General features: G+C 37.6%; 1 protein-coding gene across 1 annotated transcript in view; it reads right to left on the reverse strand.

Annotated features, from left to right (window-relative positions):
• Positions 1-1,278: 1,278 nt before the first annotated feature.
• The window catches only part of LOC104627085, a gene marked incomplete at its 3' end in the record, with an annotated part of 31,039 nt that continues 11,617 nt past the window's right edge, over positions 1,279-20,700 (reverse strand). Inside the window, exons 7-12 of the mRNA XM_010295189.1 lie at positions 19,721-19,831; positions 17,912-18,090; positions 7,629-7,786; positions 6,318-6,360; positions 3,392-3,578; positions 1,279-1,414 (exon numbers count right to left, since the gene is read on the reverse strand). Coding sequence (XP_010293491.1) covers positions 1,279-1,414; positions 3,392-3,578; positions 6,318-6,360; positions 7,629-7,786; positions 17,912-18,090; positions 19,721-19,831 — 814 coding nt within the window. The remainder of the gene's footprint in view (positions 1,415-3,391; positions 3,579-6,317; positions 6,361-7,628; positions 7,787-17,911; positions 18,091-19,720; positions 19,832-20,700) is intronic.

Below are 20,700 nucleotides of genomic sequence, written 5' to 3' on the forward strand. Positions count from 1 at the left end.
GTCAGCCCAGCCTGTCCCAACCTTAAAGCCCACACCATTTCTTAAAGGCAAACCCACATATGAAACTTTGGATGGAAAAGCAGAAGTCTTTGCAAAGGGTACATTTGCAAAAAAAGGGGTACAGATATAAAACATGAGTAAGTACAAGACACATGTTGAAATAGAGTACTTTCTCTTTTGTGTGCATCACATAAATGTCAATGTCAGTTCAATGCTGTAAAGTAGACTTTATGCATGGTCTGAGTTGAAGTAGAAACACAAAATAAAGCTAGCCACAAAGAAGGCAACATTGCTTTACATTTATTTACTAATGCTTACAAAAGTTGTGAATGTATAGCAATGCTAAAGAATAGCTGCTTCTAGAGCATCTTTTGAGATGAATCATAAGATATAGCATAGAATTTTTAATGGAAAACAGAAATTGAGGAGAAAAAATGAGCTTTCTTCTCACATCCTTGTCTCCTCCAGTGGTCTGTTCATGAAATCTTGGATTGCTTGGTGTAGGGGTAACCATTTATTAATTGAAGTTTTCAAAGCCGTAATCCACCTAGAAGAAATGGAAGACCAACAGCTGACCCTGACCAAGTGTTATGCATGCATTTTTATATTCTTTGAAACATGCCTTTTATAAATGGTGTTTGTACAGCTGTGTTACCATGTGTGTTGATAGTAAGTGGATTGAAGAGAGGCAGGAGGTGGAGTTTACTATAACAACATATCTTAACACCAAATTCCAATATACTGAAAAGCTTTGTCCTTTTTTCATTAAATTAAAACCCAAATCCTGTAACTAGACAAGAAGAACTGCCACTGACAGCAGTGGAATTTGGCTGGATTATAATGAGGGAATTCACCTTCAGAATATGATTTCATAGCCCAATTTTCTTTTTTTAAGTCTAATGGTCATTTTTTGAAATAAATCATTCTTGGGAATGAGAAGGATACAGTTTCCATTATCTCTAATGAGAGGTACCATAGCTTTTCTGTTTAGTGTAATCAGCCACACATCATTGTGAAAGACACCTTATCCAGGTTTCTTTCTGAACCTTCGTAAGCCAGCCTTGCTGTGTAGTTCCAGCATTGACAATAGCAGAACAGATGACTCATGTGCCAGCATGTTGTACTGCAGTTTGACTAAAGCTACAGTTAACGGGAAATCTGGGGGAACAAGTGAAAACAGGATGAACAGTTGTCACTAAATCTTCCCAAGCTACTAAGTTCCCACTTTTCTAAAGTCTGGCAAATAAAACTGAAAAAAAAAGAAAAAGTTTGGTTTACCTTTTGTTTTCATTTACATTCTCTGCACATAAGTAAAATGTTTTAAATTCTTCAGATGGAGGTTTGAGTTCAATTACAGATCTCTTGGAGCCCAGAGACTGTTCACTCACAATATACCCCTGTAGGTAAAGGCCACCTGGACAGAATAAAATAACATGCATCATGTATATTGCACATATCATTCAAGAAATTACTGCCAATTAAAAGCATACCAACAATTCTTGCAAGTTGGATTTTTAGATACCTTGTGTTGGGTTTGTTGACAGAGTTGTACAGATTTTACATATAAAATATTTAAAAATGTGAAAGTTCAGGTTTTTTTTCTGAAAATTTATTTGAAAATAGTATAAAACATTCTTCCTGTCCAGCAAAAGGTCATCAGTATAATTTTATTTAGCTTTTCATTAAATAAAAAGGGGCAAAGTATTTTTTATAGCTTTTAATGTTTTCTTTTCTGTCCTTTAAAAACTAAAGGAATATGAATTTCAACATTTAAAAAAATCCTAGAGTCAGCATTGGTTTCCCTTGCTGCCATTAGTAATTGCAACGTCATTGCAGGCCACACTAGCCAGCTGTGAAGGAAAGGCATTAGACAGAATTTGGTCTTCAGGACATTTTCGTTTTAGCTGTGGGGTTTTTTCCTTGTTTTTTTTTTGGGTGGTTTTTTTTTTTTTTTTTTTTTTTTTTTTTTTGGGGGGGGGTTTTTTCTTGGGGGGGGGTTTTTTCTTTTTTTGTTTTTGTTTTTCCCACCCCAGACATCATTTCACTGCATCAACGTATATGTTCACTTTATACATACATGGTGAATAGCCAAAAAGACCTGCAGAGCTCATTAACTGCAGTGGAATGTTTCTGTTATTGTCTTCAGGGTCTGTATGGTTTTTTGGCTCTCACACTTAGTCAGAAGAGCATCAAATTAATACTGTACCATTGGGAATGATATGGGGGAGTGAGAATCTGCAGTGAAATTGGAAAAAATAGTTGCAATAACAAGAGAGAAAGCACTATTGTGCTTATACATGAGTATGTATATTTACATATATGATATATTCAGCAGTAGAAGCATAGGATCGGGTGTCATAAACACATCATACTTAATTTTTGCCTTTCCACTAATTCATGCTTAGCTCTGGGCAAGCTTTAGCTTCAGTTTCCTGTAGAGAGGAAATCATTGGTCATTTCATATGTATGGCCTTTGGCAGATGAAAAGTGCTATGTAAATACTATGGACTATACAGCAGAATGCCTCTTGCCTGATCGTGTGGCAAAAAGCATAAACGCAAAGAAAACAGTTTTCCCTTTTGGTCTGAAAGCTAGCTAATAAGTAAAAGTACAACAGTGTTTTCTTTCTGATTCTTCTGACTGCCAGCTTCCTTAGCACAGGGAGAGAACAATTTGCAGGTCTTAACCCACTCCTCTTCCTGGGGCACCTCTTTTTTTTTTTTTAATACCGACTTTCATTGTTGTGCTTGCAGGTTCTCCTCAGTGCCTGAAACCCAGCTACTTGCAATTGACCCTGCAGCCTCATGCTGCTGCATTCAGAAAGTAGCCAGACACCCTTTTCCGGTATGGGGAGAGCTGCTAAATGGTAGCTTTAGCTGCAAGTGACCGTGGCCACACCCTGGAGCACCAGCCTCTGCTGGAGTAGGGGTTCTGCCTGTTGATCAGCGGACTAGCTTTGCCAAGGCCCTGTGAAAGCCTGGTAGTGGCAGATAAACCAGTCTAGGTTTATGATGTCCCTCCCTCCAAGGATGCTACCTAGCATGCAGGAGTCAACAACTTTCAGCAGACTGCCATCAGTGGGACTGGCTCAAGCCACTGTAAAGCGGTTTGGAAGGGTGGCTCTTGTTGCTGATACTCACTAAATAGATCCTGACTAGCTCCATTCTAGAAAGAAAAATTCAGACCATGGGAGGAAAAGGAAAGAAGCTGGTGGGGAATGAGGTGGCTATTTTATGAAAAAAGACTGAGTCTGGTCTTCCTTCACTCACCTTCACAGAATTATGTGAGTTTGCTGACAAGAACCTCTCCCTAATGGCATAGGTTCCATTTGGAAACTGCAGTGAAACATTTCTGCTTTAACAAACAATTAAAATCCAGCAGCCGTCCTTACCTTGGGCAGGTGTAGAGCGGAGAGTGGCATAAAAGTACAAACAGCCATCCTTCAGAATGCAGTAGTGCTGAATCCAGATGTCTTTGCTTCTGTCCAGCTGGTGGAGGAGCCCCAGGCACTCTGGGTTTTTGATAGCCAAGGGTGGAAGTGTAGTGTTATGCAGTGTGACATCTACCCACACATGGTTCTGTAAAGTAAACATGTAAAGTTCTGGTAGGAAATAAAGGAGGACCTGCTAGTATGAAAAGTCACAAGCTCTATTCCCCGGCTAGGAAATTAGCTTTTGTTCTGAAAATAATCTGAAAAGTCAATGCTGAAAATGTAATTAGAAAAACCTATATTTGATGGCAAATAGTGACCAACTTCTACTTTCTTCTCTGTATTTATTTTGCTTTGCAGTACAAATTTTTTTGAGGTAGAAACAGGAATATTTCAAAGCTGTATGAAGAAGCTTTTTAAAAAAGTTATCCTGCTGATTGCCTGACTTCAGCACTCTTCACTGTGTGTAATCTGGAAAGACAAAGTTCATCATCTACCCTCTGGGTTCCAGAGAAAATGTGGAGGTGTCTGAGCTACAGCACTCAGACTTAGGTCACACACAAAATGTTTACGAATGCCTTGCTGTCCCTTCATGGAAAGCAGAGTCTATTTCATTACTAAAACTATCCTATTGTCATTTACAGGTGAAGGAAACACTGCCATTGTACAGGTTGTTGCTATGATAAGAGAATCCCAAAAGAAAATCAGATTGTTTAATATGACCAAGTTGTCTAATGTGAGATTAGTACTTTAACTTCTCCTTTAAACTTTAACTTTTTAACTTCTCCTTTAAACCTGAGAGGTCTTAGGAACTCAGCCTCTCCTAGTGTGTTTTGCTTATCTGCCATACACATTTTGAATTCTATATCAACCAGTGTCATTGTCATTTGAAATCCATGGGAAGAATGTGTGCAATATCAATAGCATCCTGTTTGTTTCCACAAAGGGGTTAACTTTTGCATTTATTCATGGTATTTCTTTAGCACACTTGACAAGGCAATGACGGAAACATGACCTGGCACAGTATAGCTAGCTGTGTTCTTTGCTATGAATGGGAAACCAGCTGAGACTTACTGCAGCAGAGGACTTCAGTAATGCTAGGTATATCCATAAAATAGTTATCCTTGTAGATTCATTAAAAAGACATAGTGTCAGTATATTAGTCTGTTAAATCATTGTATTGTAAGCCCAACTGTAACACACTTTGTTACTAAGTGACTAACAAACAGTATAGCAAACAAAACCAAGGAAAATATGAGCTTTTTCTACTCAACTGAATGGAAAGTCCTGTTAGAAGAAAGGAACGGATATAGTGTTAATTAAGAACAGATGTTAGGCAATGAAAGCAACATATTAAATCAAGCTTTTCTTTCAAAAAAGGTTATTGCTTGCTCAAAGACAAAACTAAAAAAGATAAAGCAGTCAAAATAAGATGCAGCAGCACAGAAAGGAGACAACTTACTGTGTTGTTAATGGGTGAATAAATGAAAGATCTTTTTGTATATATAATGTTGGAATTTTTTATCCAACATGTTGCTTTTGCATCTTACACTAAGGAATTAGTCATTTGATGTGTTTTCTTTTGTGTATGTGTGCCATGTCCTCCTTTTTGGCTCAGGCTATTTTTTGTTTCTTTTGGCTAGGGTACATACTTTAAATTGTTTGATTTATTTTTGCTGGTTTCAAGTAGGTGGATCCCTTTGTATTCTTCTAAGAAACACTGCCAGGTAAATATACTTGGAAAAAAATTTGTTTTTTCACTTATGATCTCATCTGAAAGCTGAAGCCAAAAGCAATATATGTTTGATCATATTCAATTTTATTCCAATGGAAAAGGAATTAAAGTAACAATAAACACCTCCTTTCCCTGTTTGGAAACCCACCACTAAAGCACACTGCTGAACGAGTCACTCACGTGCCCTGAGTTGAGAAGAGGAAAGTAAATTTCCTTTTTTTTTACTGCATTAATTGTACCTTGCAATTTTCTTATTTTTTTATTGATGATTTTATTTCAACTGCAAAAAAGGTAGACTTTGATACTTAGTCTGCATTTGAGCCTCACATTCTTTCTGCTAAAAATCAAGCTGTTTCAGTAGCTAAACCTTTTTTAAGAGAAGACTTTACAGATCAACAGTGTATTTTGACAACGGTGGTTTGCCTATATGAGGAAATAATAAGAATCAAGGGGACAGGAAAGGGCAGGCTAAAGTGGCTTTGACCCTTAAGCTTCCAACCTTGGAAGTACTAAAATTAGCTTTGCAGTTCTCAATTCAGGGGTCAGACAAGGACTATTCATACTAAATTATGCTGGGCTGAGCAAGGTCTCTCTGTAGCAGCTCAAGATCGATTATGGCTATGTTTCTCCCAAGTATAGGGGCCAGCAGAGTATAGCTTTATAAAGAGATAGATAAGTCAAAGTTTATCAGCTAACTGATCTTTCTTCATCTCTGAAAATACAGAAAAGAAGAACTCAGGTCCCCACCCTTCCTATCACTCTGTTGGAAAAAGCAGGTAGCTTGCAGCTGAGGTAGACTTGCGGGGAATACTTAAGAAGATACATCCCTTCTCTCCCTGTACTCCAAACAGTACTACCTAGAGAACGTGATTGTGGGAGTTGTCTCTCCCCTTCCTCCCTTCCCACTACCCTCGTTTTTTTCTGAACCCGCTTGAAGCTGCTGATATTTGGAGAGAGAGCATTTTGATTCATTCCACCATATGGCAGCAAAGCATATTTGCTGAGTCAAAATAATGTCTGTATATGGCTTTTAGATTGGAGCTAATTCACATCCCAGCAGCCCAGAACAAAAGCATGCAGCTTCCATGTTGCTGTCTGCACCTGACATGTACAAATACATGTACCATCTTCTGCACAATCTGTTATACACACCTGGTGGACAGGATGCACTGCTTTATCCATAGCCTCCAGCCACCTATAGTATGACAAAAAATGAGAATAGCTTAGTTTGGCAGAGCAGAACAAATGCGCTTCACTGCCTCTTTTAACTCTTGCTGGCATAGACACCATCTAAAGGGATGTGCAATTTTCAGGACACATTCAAAGCTTCAAGGTAGAAAACTAGTGGATTAAATCTAAATATTCATTGCTGACTCTCAAAGAGTAAGTCTCAAAGCTTGCTGTGTAACACATTGTAAGGCAATATGGCAGACAAGGGAATCTACATATTTGAACATAGTTCAACATGTCAGGCTAAATGATCACTCTTCTTGTGTCTTTGTTATAATGTAGATAAGGATTTTGTGGGAATTGTAAAGAATCCTGACACTGGAGACTAGAGAATAAAGCAAGCTATTTGTTGGCAAAGTTAATCTTTTTGTGCTATGGATGGTATAGAATTTGGAAGTGGAAAATGCTCTGATATTACAATGGTAGGTGCTATGTTAAGTAGTATGATGTTATAAAAAGATGGGTGGAAGAATATCAAATGTCATCCTACTTCATAGTTTTATATTTTTGATAATTCACAACAAAACAAAGAGGAAAATAAGACTACATTTTAGTACATTTTAAAATTAAAATTTAAAAAGTTGTTACTTGTGTTTTGGGTGATATTAGTCTCTTTGTTTTGTCAGCTATAGTCTTTGAGAAATACAAAAAGAATATTTTTAAAAGTTTAACTCGGATTCAAACCCACACTCATTGCCTGCTATCAGAACCAATATGCTTTTGTGGCATGCTTGTATTTTAAAATAGTAAAATGTTAATATGACAGAATGACAAAACAGGAAATGGAAAATGGTATTGTGTTTATTACTAGCACTGTCCTTGTTGGGCAGAAGAAAGATCATTCATATATTCATGTGAAACAACTGATAAGAAAGTTTACATCCACAGGAAGGTTTATACTTCTATTTGATGTAACAGTGGGAGAGAAGGCATAAGAATATGGGTGAAGATTTTTTTCTGGAGATAAATCAAGAACTCAGGGGCATCTTTAGAAAAGCACTAAAATTAAAGACTTTACAAAAAAAACTCATATCAAAAACATTTGAAGCTGAAAAATATTTTTTGAAACTTCTGCAAATGAAGATTAGAAACACCATCTTCCCATAAGTAGCTGACAGATTTTTTTTTTTGCTGCTGATCAAGGCAGGTATTGTGAACATCCTCCAAAAATTCAGTCTCCCTCTCTCCAAACTGGAATAACAAAACTTACTTGTAAAATGAAAGATCACTTACCTCTTCATTTCTTGGTTGGAAGTTGCACAGAAGTAGAAAATCCTGTTTCCACTTTGAGGTATACATTTAAAAACAAATGGTTTACCCAGACTGGTGTCAACACCAATTTCTGCTCCATCCAGCTTTGTTACTTCCAGAGGCCTGCACTTGCCTTCATCCTGCAATTAGAGAGAAAGAGCGCCAAAGTTCAGAACTAATATGGAACCAATCCCCGTGAGATGGGGATAAACTCATAAATGATGAAACTATTCCAATCATCATATGGTTTACTCATCAGCAGCCCCAGTGCAGTCACAGAAGATAAACTAGTCAAATACCCTTTAAATTTGCATCTCTATTTTAGCTCTCTTAATTGTTTTAGGTTCATCAGAATTCATATTTGCACACGGAAACCTTTCTAGGTATTTGTAAATATTCCATAAAATATACTTTGAGTGTGCAACTGAGTGAGAGTGGGATTTTCAAAGTGCACCAAAGAATTTAGGAACATAAGTCTCTTTACTAAGCAATGCTGCTTGTAGTCTGGGTTTATGCTGAAAACCTCACCTGTGCAGATAGAGGGAACAAAGGCTTACATTCAGAAAATAGTGAGCATAATTTAAAAGGCTGGATTTCAGCTTCTTTGCAAGGTTGCCCTAAATATCATTATGTTCATAACCCTTCCCATTCATTTCAGACAACTTTCAGTGGAAAGCATTTCAAAACCTTTTGTACCATTTGATCCCAATTGAGTTAAAGCTCTTTGAGACTGAAGGGCATTGTCAGTGTCTTTCTCTGTGGTTAGTTATAAGAAGCCATTAAGCTCCCTAATGTAAGTAGGTAGGTGAAACAATTCCTCCCCCACATTTCCAGACCAGCTTTCCTCAAGTTTATGTCTTAACTAAAAACAAAGGTGCACACATCTGGACACTGAACTCCAGCTGTGTTTTAAACAATAGTCTTAACCCCCTTGCTTTGAAGAGTTATGACTGGAGCTCTAAAATTTGCATGAAATTTGGCAGCAATAAAATGGAACACATCAGTTAATGTTGGGACATATGAAGAATGTTAGTGCCATTTGCGAAATACACAGATGGTTGAGTCTCATAGAATAAAATCAGTTGATTATTGGGAGTTAATTAAATTGTGTCAGTAGGAGCTGAATTGTAAAAGCTCCATGTAAGTTTTTTATTAGCCTAAAAATAAACATATGTATCCTTCCACAAACAAAATATGCACCTGTGGGTATTAGATAGTTAAATACTTGCTTGCATACTCATTGGTACATGTAATTATCCCTTTGTTATACATGGATTTTTTGTAGGAACAAAATAATCCCTAATACTGCAAAACAGTGTAAATAAACATTCACGAATGCATTTCCTAGATTCTTCTGGCTTTCTTCTTTCTTCTTCTTTTTTTTTTTTAATGCAAAACTGAAGTCAATACAGAAAATGAAGGCAATCCTGAAAGTTGTCAAAGGTGTGTGACCTACTTTACTTATAATGCCTTCAGACACAAAACTACATTGCAAAGACAGCATAACCAAAATATGTATTCAGGCTCCAAATCTCATTCCTAGTGTGAAGCATAGCAAGTGCTATGTTGATAAAGTGTTATTCAGCAGGATGGCTTCTGCTGGGTGTCCTAGCCTGAAGGCAACAGTCACTGCAGATACTGAAATGGCTGTGTGACCACTATTATTTCACATCCCTGTAAAGTCCTTTTCTAAACACTTTCTGTGCCGTCTAGAATGAATGCAGACAGAGCTCTATGACATCAAGAATGATTTATATCCACTCCATTTCAAATGAATACATCTAGGAAAGGAGTAAGATGGATTTGAGGGATTCAGAGTGAGACCAAATGTCCTTGACTAATAGGCAGAAATGCTCCACTAATTCTGATAAGCTAGATGTAAGGGGCATTTCTTTTCACTCATGTGGCTTTCATGAATAACATCTTGAGAGCATTCCTTTGGCAAATATCCTTTTGTTACAAAAAGTGCCAAAGGTATGTAATAAAAATAATTATAAAAATAATTGTAAAAGTAATTTCTTATGCCTGTGACTGGAGAGTAACTCACTGACGATACTGACACTATGGAACCTAATATGACTATATGATGCTGCTTAAGTTGATGACATGTATAGTACAGATTTTATACCTAATTCAGATTTTAGCTAGTACTGTTCCATTCCGCACTTAAGTAAAAAAGATTCTTTGTTCTCTCGAGGTTGCTATCGGCTATTTCATGGATTCTTGGCAGTCTGCAGTATCTAACATGGATGGAGTCCTCTGGGTAGAAGGCAGAAAGTGTATGCTGCTTTGGTAAATGTTATTCTAAGAATAATAGAAACATCTGAAGTAACCCTTACCTTGCTGCTAGTTTTCTTAAGATGGCCTGATGTAAGCCATCCTTCCTTTATTGTATTAAGTGGTCATTAAGGTAGTGTACATAGCCTGGGGTTTCACAAATCAGCCCCATTTAATTTGTTGTAAATACTTCCAGAAAATAAATGACATTCATAACATTTCCTGAATGATTCACTGTGTTCAAAGAATTTTTTTGAGCAGAGTTATATTTGCTATTCTAGTTAAGATTCTTTGTCTATTAGAAAGGAGAAGCTGAAAAGATACATGAACATTTCATATTATTTGCAGTGAAAGCAATAAAAATCAACAACAGGAATAACTATGGAAGCAAGATTAAAATTAAGCTACACAAGAGACTGCAAGTACTAGAAAAATGGAATAAAAGTAACTTTAGAGAAAACAAGCTCAAATCCTAGAAGAAATAATAGAAAAATCTAAAACATAATGTGAAAACTGAGCAGTGCTAGAAAGAGAAACAAAAGACTGGATATCTCAGGACACTGGCAGTGGAAAGTGTAAGGCAGTTGCCCCTAGGTCACTGGTTCAGATTGGTTTCAGGTCAGTAGTGGTGACACTGAATTTTTTATTGTCTTTCAGAAATGTCTTCCTGAATGTCCCCCTGTGTTCTTAAACTGGGCATCTCTTAAATAAGACAGGAAAATGAACTTTTTTTTTTTCCCTCTTATTTCTATTTCTATATTTCTATAACTTTCTCCATCACAGCTGGATGTGATGGACTTGGCCACAACCCTCCCTGGCACTCAGGCTTGCAGCATTTTCACCATCTGTTATTTTCTGGTTTTCTTTGACCAGCTTCTCCCTGAGGTCCGGTGCGTCTTGCTTAGTAGTATCTCCAAAATCTTCCCCTCACTATCTGTGTTTTTTAATCGCTGTGCTTTGTGATAGGCTCATTGTTTGGATAGTTAGAAAATTATAGCTAGAGCCTGTTAGCATTCCTTCTTTGAGCTGGGCACATTAGTGCAGAGGAGAGAGTAAGGCTTTTATATGTTTTTCCCCTAAGTCTTTTTCCTTTGCCCTTGACGAAAGGACTTGCATATGTCAGTGAATAGACAGCTCAAGACTCCACAACTGTTTGTATGGAGTTTTTTGCCAGTAGAGATGAATTTTTTTCTGTTTTTTGGGTTTTTTTTGTTTTGCTTGGAACAATTTATACCTAGAGAGAGTAGAAACATACTGAAGAGCAAGACAACAGGTGAAAAAGATGTAAAAGCTCCTCTTATTTGAAGAACCTAATTATCCTACACCTAACTGTATTGGATTTCAGAGTAAGTACAATCAGGTGGTCTTGTGATATGATTAATCTTCACATTCCAGTTGGTTATTTTATTCAGGTTGAATAATTCACTACAATTAATTGCACAAAAGGTAATGAACAGTTTGCAAGACCAAGCCTCATAGGAAGAACTATTGATTGGGATAAAATTTTGAACAATTTGAATCAAGTCAAATAATATATCTGATTATATTATCAGGGTCAGGGTATGCAGTCTGTTAGTAGGCCAAAATTAATGTATCATATCAGCCAGCATTATTTATCATTTATTAATAGAAATAATGCAGTGGAAGTACTGGAAACCAGATTCAGCAGCTCCTTAAGTGCAAATTGAAAAATATGTCCTGGAGCCATGGGAGTAATGGAAAACATAGAGAAGAAATCAGATTGTATACCAGCTCTAAATAATGTGGCAGCTCCCAGACCATGATGATAAAGCTTCAAGCAAGAATGAAGAACAAATAGAAGTGGTATCTTTATGAGAAATGGCTCAGACCTAAATCTATTTATAGGTAAGCCTTTTATATAAAGTGCTTAGGCTTAGTGAGGAACACACAGCCTTGCTCAAGAGAACAAAAGACTGGATGTTTGTCATAGATTGAAAAGATGTGAAAAGCCCACACATGACAAGCAGGGGATTTCTTTTTTGGTATAATAATTGGAGTCCGTATACACCACAGAAATTAAAATAAGTAAAAAACATTTTTGTTCCCCTCCATTCTATTCTGCTGGGAACAGTCTCAAGGGTGCACACAAGCAACCAGAAGCATGTGCTTTAGTGTCTGAGTTAGTTACAAAATTTTTGTAAATACACTTTCTGTAAAATGCCCTGTTCCCATGTTCAAAGAAGAGGTAGAAAGAAAAGGGAACATTTAAGTCTGCATTTAAATTTTCTCTCTGCATTTAGGGAGGGCTTTCACTTGTTCTGTGAGGCCTGGGTGCAAAGTGATGTGTCTTGATGTGAATAAAAGAGTAAATGGCCATACAAGGTGTGTAAATGTTGCTGCTGAATCTTATTTGGAATAAAAAGAAATAGAAGATTGTAATGTAGTAACCAGGTGTTCTGAATAAGGCAGAGGGTGAGAATGGAATGATTTACAAACACAAACATACCCTAATAGAGACAACTGATGAATGGCAATTTCCTTCACAGACACACCACTAATTAAAGAATATTCAATGAGGAAAGCATTCTGCTGTTGACAAAAGGTAAGGTTATGGACCCCTTTGAATGTAAATAGTTTTGTGTAATTATCAGAGCAATACTTAATTGCCAGTGTGCTGGCTGCATTAAAGTACAATAAACAGAAAAGACAAGATTCTATTGAGCTATTGAAATGGATTGTCTTCATAATGGAAACAGGAATATGACCAGGCTGGGGTCTAACTGCTTTTGGATGTTAAGAAATGCATGTCTTTGTTGTTGCTGCCCTCACCTCACTTTGAGAAACTTTGCCTTAGTCACTCACACTATGCCTGGGGCTTCCTAGAGGCATTAAACTTGTGAGCCTAAGAAATGCAAATCATAATTCTTTTTTAAACTGACATTATTACATATAAACACAATGAGGACTGACAAAAAGCACATCCCTCCCCTTCAGTGCTGCCACTGTGTTGTGAAAGCACTTCTCAAGAGTATGTGTTGCCGTTTTCTTACAGCATGTTTCAGAGCATCACAACCATCAACTATCACTAAGGCCATTTCTCTGAGGCTTGGGCTACATGTGAAGGTGAATTTACTTTTTATTCACAGTTCAGTCTCTTGCTACATCTGAATCTCTAAAGCATGCTCTTTTCTACTGTCAGGGCAGTGATTTCCAACTTAACTACTCCTTGCAACTTAACTGCTCTTACTTCTTCCTATCACAGTTTCTTCTTTTTATTTTCATACATTGAGTAAAATAAGGCAGCAAACTCATACTCCTTTGACACTTATTCCTAATTACTATTGTTCCACATCATTCTTAGGTGAGGGAATTGGAGAAAGAAATAGAATAAACGACAAATGTAACATAAGGACCTGACAGACAGAGCTGATTTGACTAGAATACATCAGTCTCTGATTCCTGGAAAGAAAGTCTGCAAGGGAGATACATTGATAACATTTTCCTCTTTGGAGCCAGTCATCTTTACAGCTTCTCCTAGATCATAACTTCAATGATATTTACTTCATATTTTCCTTTTCAGGTACTAGATTGGTTATCTATCTCACTATCCTCTTTCCCAGGGTCTATTTATGGCAAAGGGACAGGAAATAATTCCTAGGAACAAAGCAAAAAAGGCGGAATCTAAGGCATTGTTACAAACATGATCTTTTGTTAATTCTTTTAAATGTATTGACTCTACCATTTTTTTCCTCTTTCTTGGCCCAAAGAAATCACTTGTTATACATATTTTTTTAACCAGTTTTACATAGCAAGAAAGCAGCGAGGAATTAAAACTAGGAAAATCTGGCTTTGGCTGGCATTTTTAGTGTATTTGTAAATCCCAGCATTTAATTAGCTGAGCTCCCTTACATGATGGATATTTCTAATGACAAATTTTAGGAAACATGTTTTTGGCTATATTGCTTTCTTTGGTCTGGACAATGGGGGATCAGAACTGTAGAGTGTGTAGTGGAACTCCATTGTTGCTAAGTGTAGGAAAATATTATAAATCATTATATCTCTGCTGTTCTCAGTAATTTACACAAACCAGGGTTCTAACCCAATGTGACCAATATTTCTACAACGAGGCGGCAAACATAACTATATTCACTGATTATGGATTGTATGGATTGTAGAGTCAAGCTCAGTGACAGCATCTGTTTGAGGGAAAACAAAATGAACTTGTATGTAAAAGTGACTGGATCTGTTGCAACAGCTATCAAGTCACCAATACGTTCTTGGACAGAGTTGAATCTTAAAAGGCAGCAACTATATGGGTGAGTCAATATGTAAAAAAACCTAGAAATACCAATTTCTTTTTTAATGTGGGTGGGAAAAGGAAAGCTCAGGGTGGATAATTTCTGCCTGTAAATAGCAATGATGAGGAAATGTAGCTGTGTTTGATGATATGGGCTAAAGAAGAATATGAAACACCCTTTCCTTTCTCCATGACAAAACATTATATGCATCCCTTCAGGCATAAATAAAAGGCCGGGTTGTCTTCTTACATAGGTGGAAATCGGGCATGAACTTGCTGAAGTCACTGGAATTACTGGAAGTTGTTCTTAGTATCAGAATCAAGACCTGAAAATTGATGACTATGGTTAGTTTTTTGCAATTATCCTGAACTACTTTTGTCTCCCTGTATTATTCTTGCCTTCAATGAACTGTTTCAAAGAACATCTTATATCCACTAAGTGGAAAAATTTTTCCTCCTGAGTGAGGCAAGGCCTGGAACATAATGTTTCCAACTATGATCATGCAGCTGACGTGTTACATAAATGCTGTGTTAAACTAAGAACATTATTTGTAATTCCCTTAGAAAAGAAATTGGGATGAGCAGCATCTGTATGTGTTGTTCTCTGTATGAATGCTCTGATACAAATCATATCAAAAGAAAGAAGTGCCACCAAGTCCAGTTGAGCTCCCTTTTACTTCATTTGGGCATTGGATCTCTCAGTAGTGAAGAAATGTATTTGTATTTAAGTATCTTTCTTTCTGTCTTACTAAATGAATCTACAGAGTACTCTGTAAGCACATGAGGCAGTGAAGAAGGTTCTTCTGCTTTCAGTTGCTAAAATAGTACTGCAACATTTCAGTGTATTCTTTGGAGTCCAGAGACAGAGAGAGAGCAGCTGACAAAAAAAAGGGTATGAAATAATTTTTAAAAAGTATTTGAAAGGCACCAGTCTTGGATAATACAAGAAAACAAGCAGTACTTAATACTGTACAATGCTTATGCACTGCTTTTTAAGCACAAGCAAATGCATGCTTTCAGTGGCTAAAGAGCCTACTATCAAAACATAAATTTGGTATGATTGAAATAGAATATTTCTTCAGCAGACAATGCTAGCTGGGGAAGAAAAGACAGGCTTAAAAAACCCCCTGCTAGTTTGAAACCCTAACCTTAACCTAGGGTTAGGGTTAGGGTTAGGGTTTAGGGTTAGGGTTAGGGTTAGTTGAAAGAAATAAAAGAAAATTTAATTAAATAGTAATGAATGTAAAATTATGGGGCACCTTCTAATCCACAATTCAATTTTCCTAACACTCTTTGTCTTCAGAGGCACTTAATTTATTGGAAATTGGGAGTGTTTAAAAGGCATAATTAGGGTTTTTTTTTTGCATTTCAGGAGTTCGATGAAGGACCTGACTAGGATAAAATAAAAACTTCTCTTCAAACAGATGTTCCTATATGTGTCCTTTTAAGTGTATGATTTTTGTTTATTTTTTTATTTGTTTTTGTTTTGAGATCAGAAAGGATAGCATTGAAATAATGATGATGGAAAGCCAGACTGTGGTTTTATATACCACTGCAGCGGTTCTGTGGCATAACCCATATTATGTGGCTAGTATAGTGTGTATATCATGGCATACACAGAGAAACAAGCCTACCAGATTTTCTGTTGGAAACAGGTGTATAGAAAATTCTATAATTTTTAATTACCTTTCACAAAAAGTCTTTTCCCACCCATGTGTTTGTTTTTTATCAATAAGCTTAAATTTTGAAAGCTTGGTAAATTTCAGATACGAAACTGCAGTACCACATGTGAATTCTTTTCTTTATCTTAAGAGTACTGTCCATGAAAAACTATGCTTAGGATCACCAGGATGAGGGACCAGAATGCATTGTGGGTGGTATCAGAGATCTTGAACTACCCATGCTGTCCTCTTTCAGGTAAAAATAATTTGGTTTCTAATTTTTACTAAAAATAAAAAAATTGCACATGAGGATTTTACTGGAGTGGCTCTACTATTCATGTAAAAATGACCAAACAGGCTAAAAAAAAAAAAGATAAAAAAATGAAATATATAGATGGGAGACTGATCTATTAAATAGAGAGAGATGACATAGTAGGAAAAAAACAATATAAAGGTAGATTCATGATCAAGACTGAAGCCTGTAGTATTTGCTTCGCTATTGTCTTCTGTTGGTTGAACTTCCTTAATACCATCTTGATGTCTAGATTGTATTCATGTTTACTGCAAAATTGTGCTGCTACATCTACATACGTATGTGTGTACATGTATGTCTATGATGTCCTTCATATGCTGTGTTGACCAAAGGGTGTGTGACCGTGGTAGCAAAGGTAAAATCTATTGACAGGTCAAGGACTTGGTGCCATGCTCAGGTTCTCATATAGTTTTTAATTAGTGTAGACATAGGTTTATTTCACTGGTATGTGTTCAAATTCTGTGTTGGAGACAAACCTGTTTGTACCAGTTTCTAACCAGCTGATATTTCTGCTGATGCACTTCCTAGGTTAGCTAGGACATTCCCTGGAAAATACGTGGGCTTCATCTAGTGATAAATTCCTCACCAGGGCAAATTTTCTCAGCTTCACTAAGTTTTCTTGAAATCAGGTTAAAATGAATGCTAAGTGGATGACCTTGAATCTTTTTTACAATGTGTAAAATGTTTTACCACAAAAAGCCCTGAACAGACCACAGGCTTTGAAATCAGCCTGTTTGATTTTACAGACTTAAATTTCTCAATGAGTAACTTCATCATGAAGCTACACAGGGGAAGGAATTGGTGACTTGTAATTACGTGCAGCACCCACTGAACTACCTCACAGACTACAGTAAAATGCTGCTGTAGGGCAGGTGAGTTCATTGGCTCCAGTGTGGCCAGGGCTGAGCCGTGCGCACTGCCTGCTGTCTGCGTCCCCTACTCCGGAGCTAAACCCTTCAAGGGAAAACTATTGTTTTTTTTTTTTAAGTGTGATGTCTTTTATTTATTCATTTCTTTTGTGCTGAATAACTGTAGAATACTCAGATGTTTGTAGCTGAGATAACCATGAAGCCACTTACGGAGGGCCATTAAGACTCACTGTACAACTAGGGGGTTGTAAATTATGACATATCAAAATGGAGCCTCAGGATAAAGCCAAGTAAAATATTTCTCTTCATGAAGCACCAGCTTTACTCTTTTTTTGGATGTCTACTGTTACATGAAGGTAAAGTCTTAAAGACTACTTAGAAGTACTAAGTAGTATATAGCTTCCCTGCTCACATGACAGAAAATGAAGTGCCGAGCAATGCTATGCTGAAGAAACTGAGCCTTCTCAATGCCTCTCTGTGCAGGTCTATAGCTTATTCACACATGCGAAGAAATCTCATGGGTATGCCTGTTTAAGAAAATACATATAATGGTAGATGGAATACAGAGCTCCTACACATCTGAAAGTATTTCATCTCATCCAAAGCCTCCTGGAGTTTATTCAATTCATAGACTTCTTGATGATCAAAACTAGGAGATTAAATGTGAGTCCATAAAAGCCTGACAGTGTCTATGTCTGTGACTAGGATGTAGGAAGGCAGAACTACTCAACAAGCATCATCTATATACCGCATAGAAAAACATCTTTAGTGGTGATGTGATTCTGTAAATACTAAAGCCAAGACAATGACCTGTAAACTTGAGTACAACACTGCTGCACATCATAGTTCCGGACACAGCTTGCTTCCTCAGCAGCCCCTCTCCTTACCTTCTTGTGTTTGTAATAGTGTAGGTAGCCATTATGTTTCAGCACAAACCACCTCTTTCTCCAGCCCTTCAATATTGCTGACTGTGTTCGTTTGTGCAAATATCCTCGGCAGGTAGGTCTGGGGGTGTTAGGGTAACGGCTGATATCTGATCCCACCACCATAGTCAGGATATCAGGACCTAAAATATTACATGAAGAATGTGAAAACATAGGGCAAAACTATAACCCAGTTTGTCAATATTTTTGAATACCCCTATAGGGTAAGGAGCAGGAAGGCAGGATTCTACCCCATGACCTCCTCCCCAGTGTAGCTTCTAGAAGCAGCAAGGAGCAAAGCAGCCTAGGAAATGATGAATTAAATCAAGCAATATTTGGCCTTCTTTTAATAGAAATTCAGGATTTCAACCAATTTTGTGCTGAGGACTAGTAATGTAGCCAGCTATCTGAAGACACTTCTTAAAATAGTTTTTGTGACCTACCTTTGCAAACAGCACCTTAGGTGCTTGCATATTTTATCAGTTTAGAGAAATGATTGGATTTCATTGCTCAGCTGGGTGTGCATAAATTAGGATTTATACAAAAATTGCTGAGAGTACTCTTAGGGCCACCTTTAGTCTCTGTTATCTTACATATGCTTCTGAAAAGTCTTTCTTTTCCATACCTTGGATTCTATTAACCTCCTCTGCTATCTGTACCCTTCAGTTGAAGGGGCTTGCTATTGGAGGCTAACCTGTGCTCGAGCATCTACTTACCATTTGCAAAAAGTAAGTGCTCAAAGGAGATGTTAGGTTGCAAGAATGTCTGAAAATGTTGTTATCAGCAATGAGGTACAATTTAATAATATTCACTGATGTTATCAATACATCTATGGCTTTGACCTTGAAGGCCTGAATCAGATACTACTTCAGAGCATGTTGGCAACATCTAAAGAGGATTGAGATATGTGACTATGACACATTTTCATTTGCAAAACATTTGCTGGATTTCTCTTTTGGGGATATTTGACTTTGGGAATGCTCTCTGTGAGCCAAGATTTAGGACAGGGGGTGTTTTCTGAGAAGTTAAAAATATGCAGCAATCAGAGATTTAGCTACTTGAAGACTTGACATACTCTTAAATATAATTGTGTGAATGGCACCTCTGTAATTAAAGAACTTGGTATGTGTCAAGTTAAATTTGTCACTGTCTTGTAAAAGCATTTTAATTCATCGAATTTCCCATGAGCCCTTGTTCATATCTTGGATAAATAAAAGAACAGCAGTAGATTAACATTCAGCATGCAAACATGGTTATCTTTGGGTTTTAGTCATCACAATTCTAGGAAGAATATGCATGATTAATATCTCTGACTCCTTGTTTCTGTGGTGCTGCAAAATCTCATGATGCCTCATGAAATAAACGTTCTGCTCTCCTGACTGGACTTCAGATCTTTGCGACACAGAAATAACAACAGGGTGCACTGAACCAAGCTGTGAAGTCCCCTGAGCAAGCATAAGGCATAAGTTATTGGTGACTCTGCAGTCACTTTCAGGACTTTCTCAGTCACTTTCTTTAAGGCAGGAGAGCCGAAAGCATTACTGTCATATGTGCTTTTTGGGGAATATTTTGTATGTCCATTTTCCTCTGTGTTCATAGCAAGGTCTAGATATAAAAATGACTTAGGCAATACTACTGTGTTAAATGGTAATGCATTAAGCTATTAATTAAATATTTCTGTTACATCCATCATCCAGCTTGTATGGATGTACTTGCAGCAGGATGTACAACGATCTGACCCATCTATGCAATTTACTGTGATCTCAAATTTACCTTTCCTTGCTAGATTGGCAGCTTCTGAATGTGGCATGCTTGTGACATCAGTTCCGTTGACTGCTATCAGAATATCCCCAACCTGAAGCCCTGCTTCTTCAGCTGCACTGTCTGGAATAAAAAAATCCATTCTATTTAGAGTTAGGGTATCAAGCATGTCTATGTGGTCAAGCTTTTCTAGCAAAACAGGTATCTGTCCAATCAGTCAAGGATTATGATTTGGGGTCTTTGTGACATCAACTTGGAGGCGGAGTAAGTTTTTCTGAGCAATCAGTTGTCAGTAAATGAAACTTCACAGAATCACAGAATCATTAACATTGGAAAAAACCTTTAAGATCGTCAAGTCCAACCACCAACCGAACACCACCATGCCCACTAAACCACATCCTGAACTGCCATGTCTACACATTTTTTGAATACTTCCAGTGATGGTGACTTCACCACCTCCCTGGACAGCCTGTTCCAATGTTTGACCACTCCCTCAGTAAAAAAAATTTTCCTGATACCTAGTCTAAACCTGCCCTGGCGCAACTTGAGGTAATTTTCTCTCGTCCTATGGCTCATTATGTGGGAGAAGAGACCAACACCCATCTCACCATAACCCCCTTTCAGGTAGTTGTAGAGAGCGATAAGGTCTCCCCTCAGCCTCCTCTTCTCCAGACTAAACATCCCCATTTTCTTCAGCCACTCCTCATAAGACTTCTGCTCTAGACTCTTCACCAGCTTTGCTGCCCTTCTATGGACATGCTCCAGCCGCTCAATGTCCTTCTTGTAGTGAGAGGTCCAAAACTGAACACAGTATTGGAGATGTGGCCTCACCAGTGCTGAGTACAGGGGTATAATCACTTCCCTACTCCTGCTGGCCACACTATTTCTGATACAGGCCCGGACGCTCTTGACCTTCTTGGCCACCTGGGCACACTCACGGCTCATCTTCAGCCAGCTGTCGACCAGCACCCCCAGGTCCTTTTCTGCTGGGC

This window comes from Phaethon lepturus, unplaced genomic scaffold, assembly GCF_000687285.1.
Source record: "Phaethon lepturus isolate BGI_N335 unplaced genomic scaffold, ASM68728v1 scaffold7359, whole genome shotgun sequence".
NCBI classification, from domain to species: Eukaryota; Metazoa; Chordata; class Aves; order Phaethontiformes; family Phaethontidae; genus Phaethon; species Phaethon lepturus.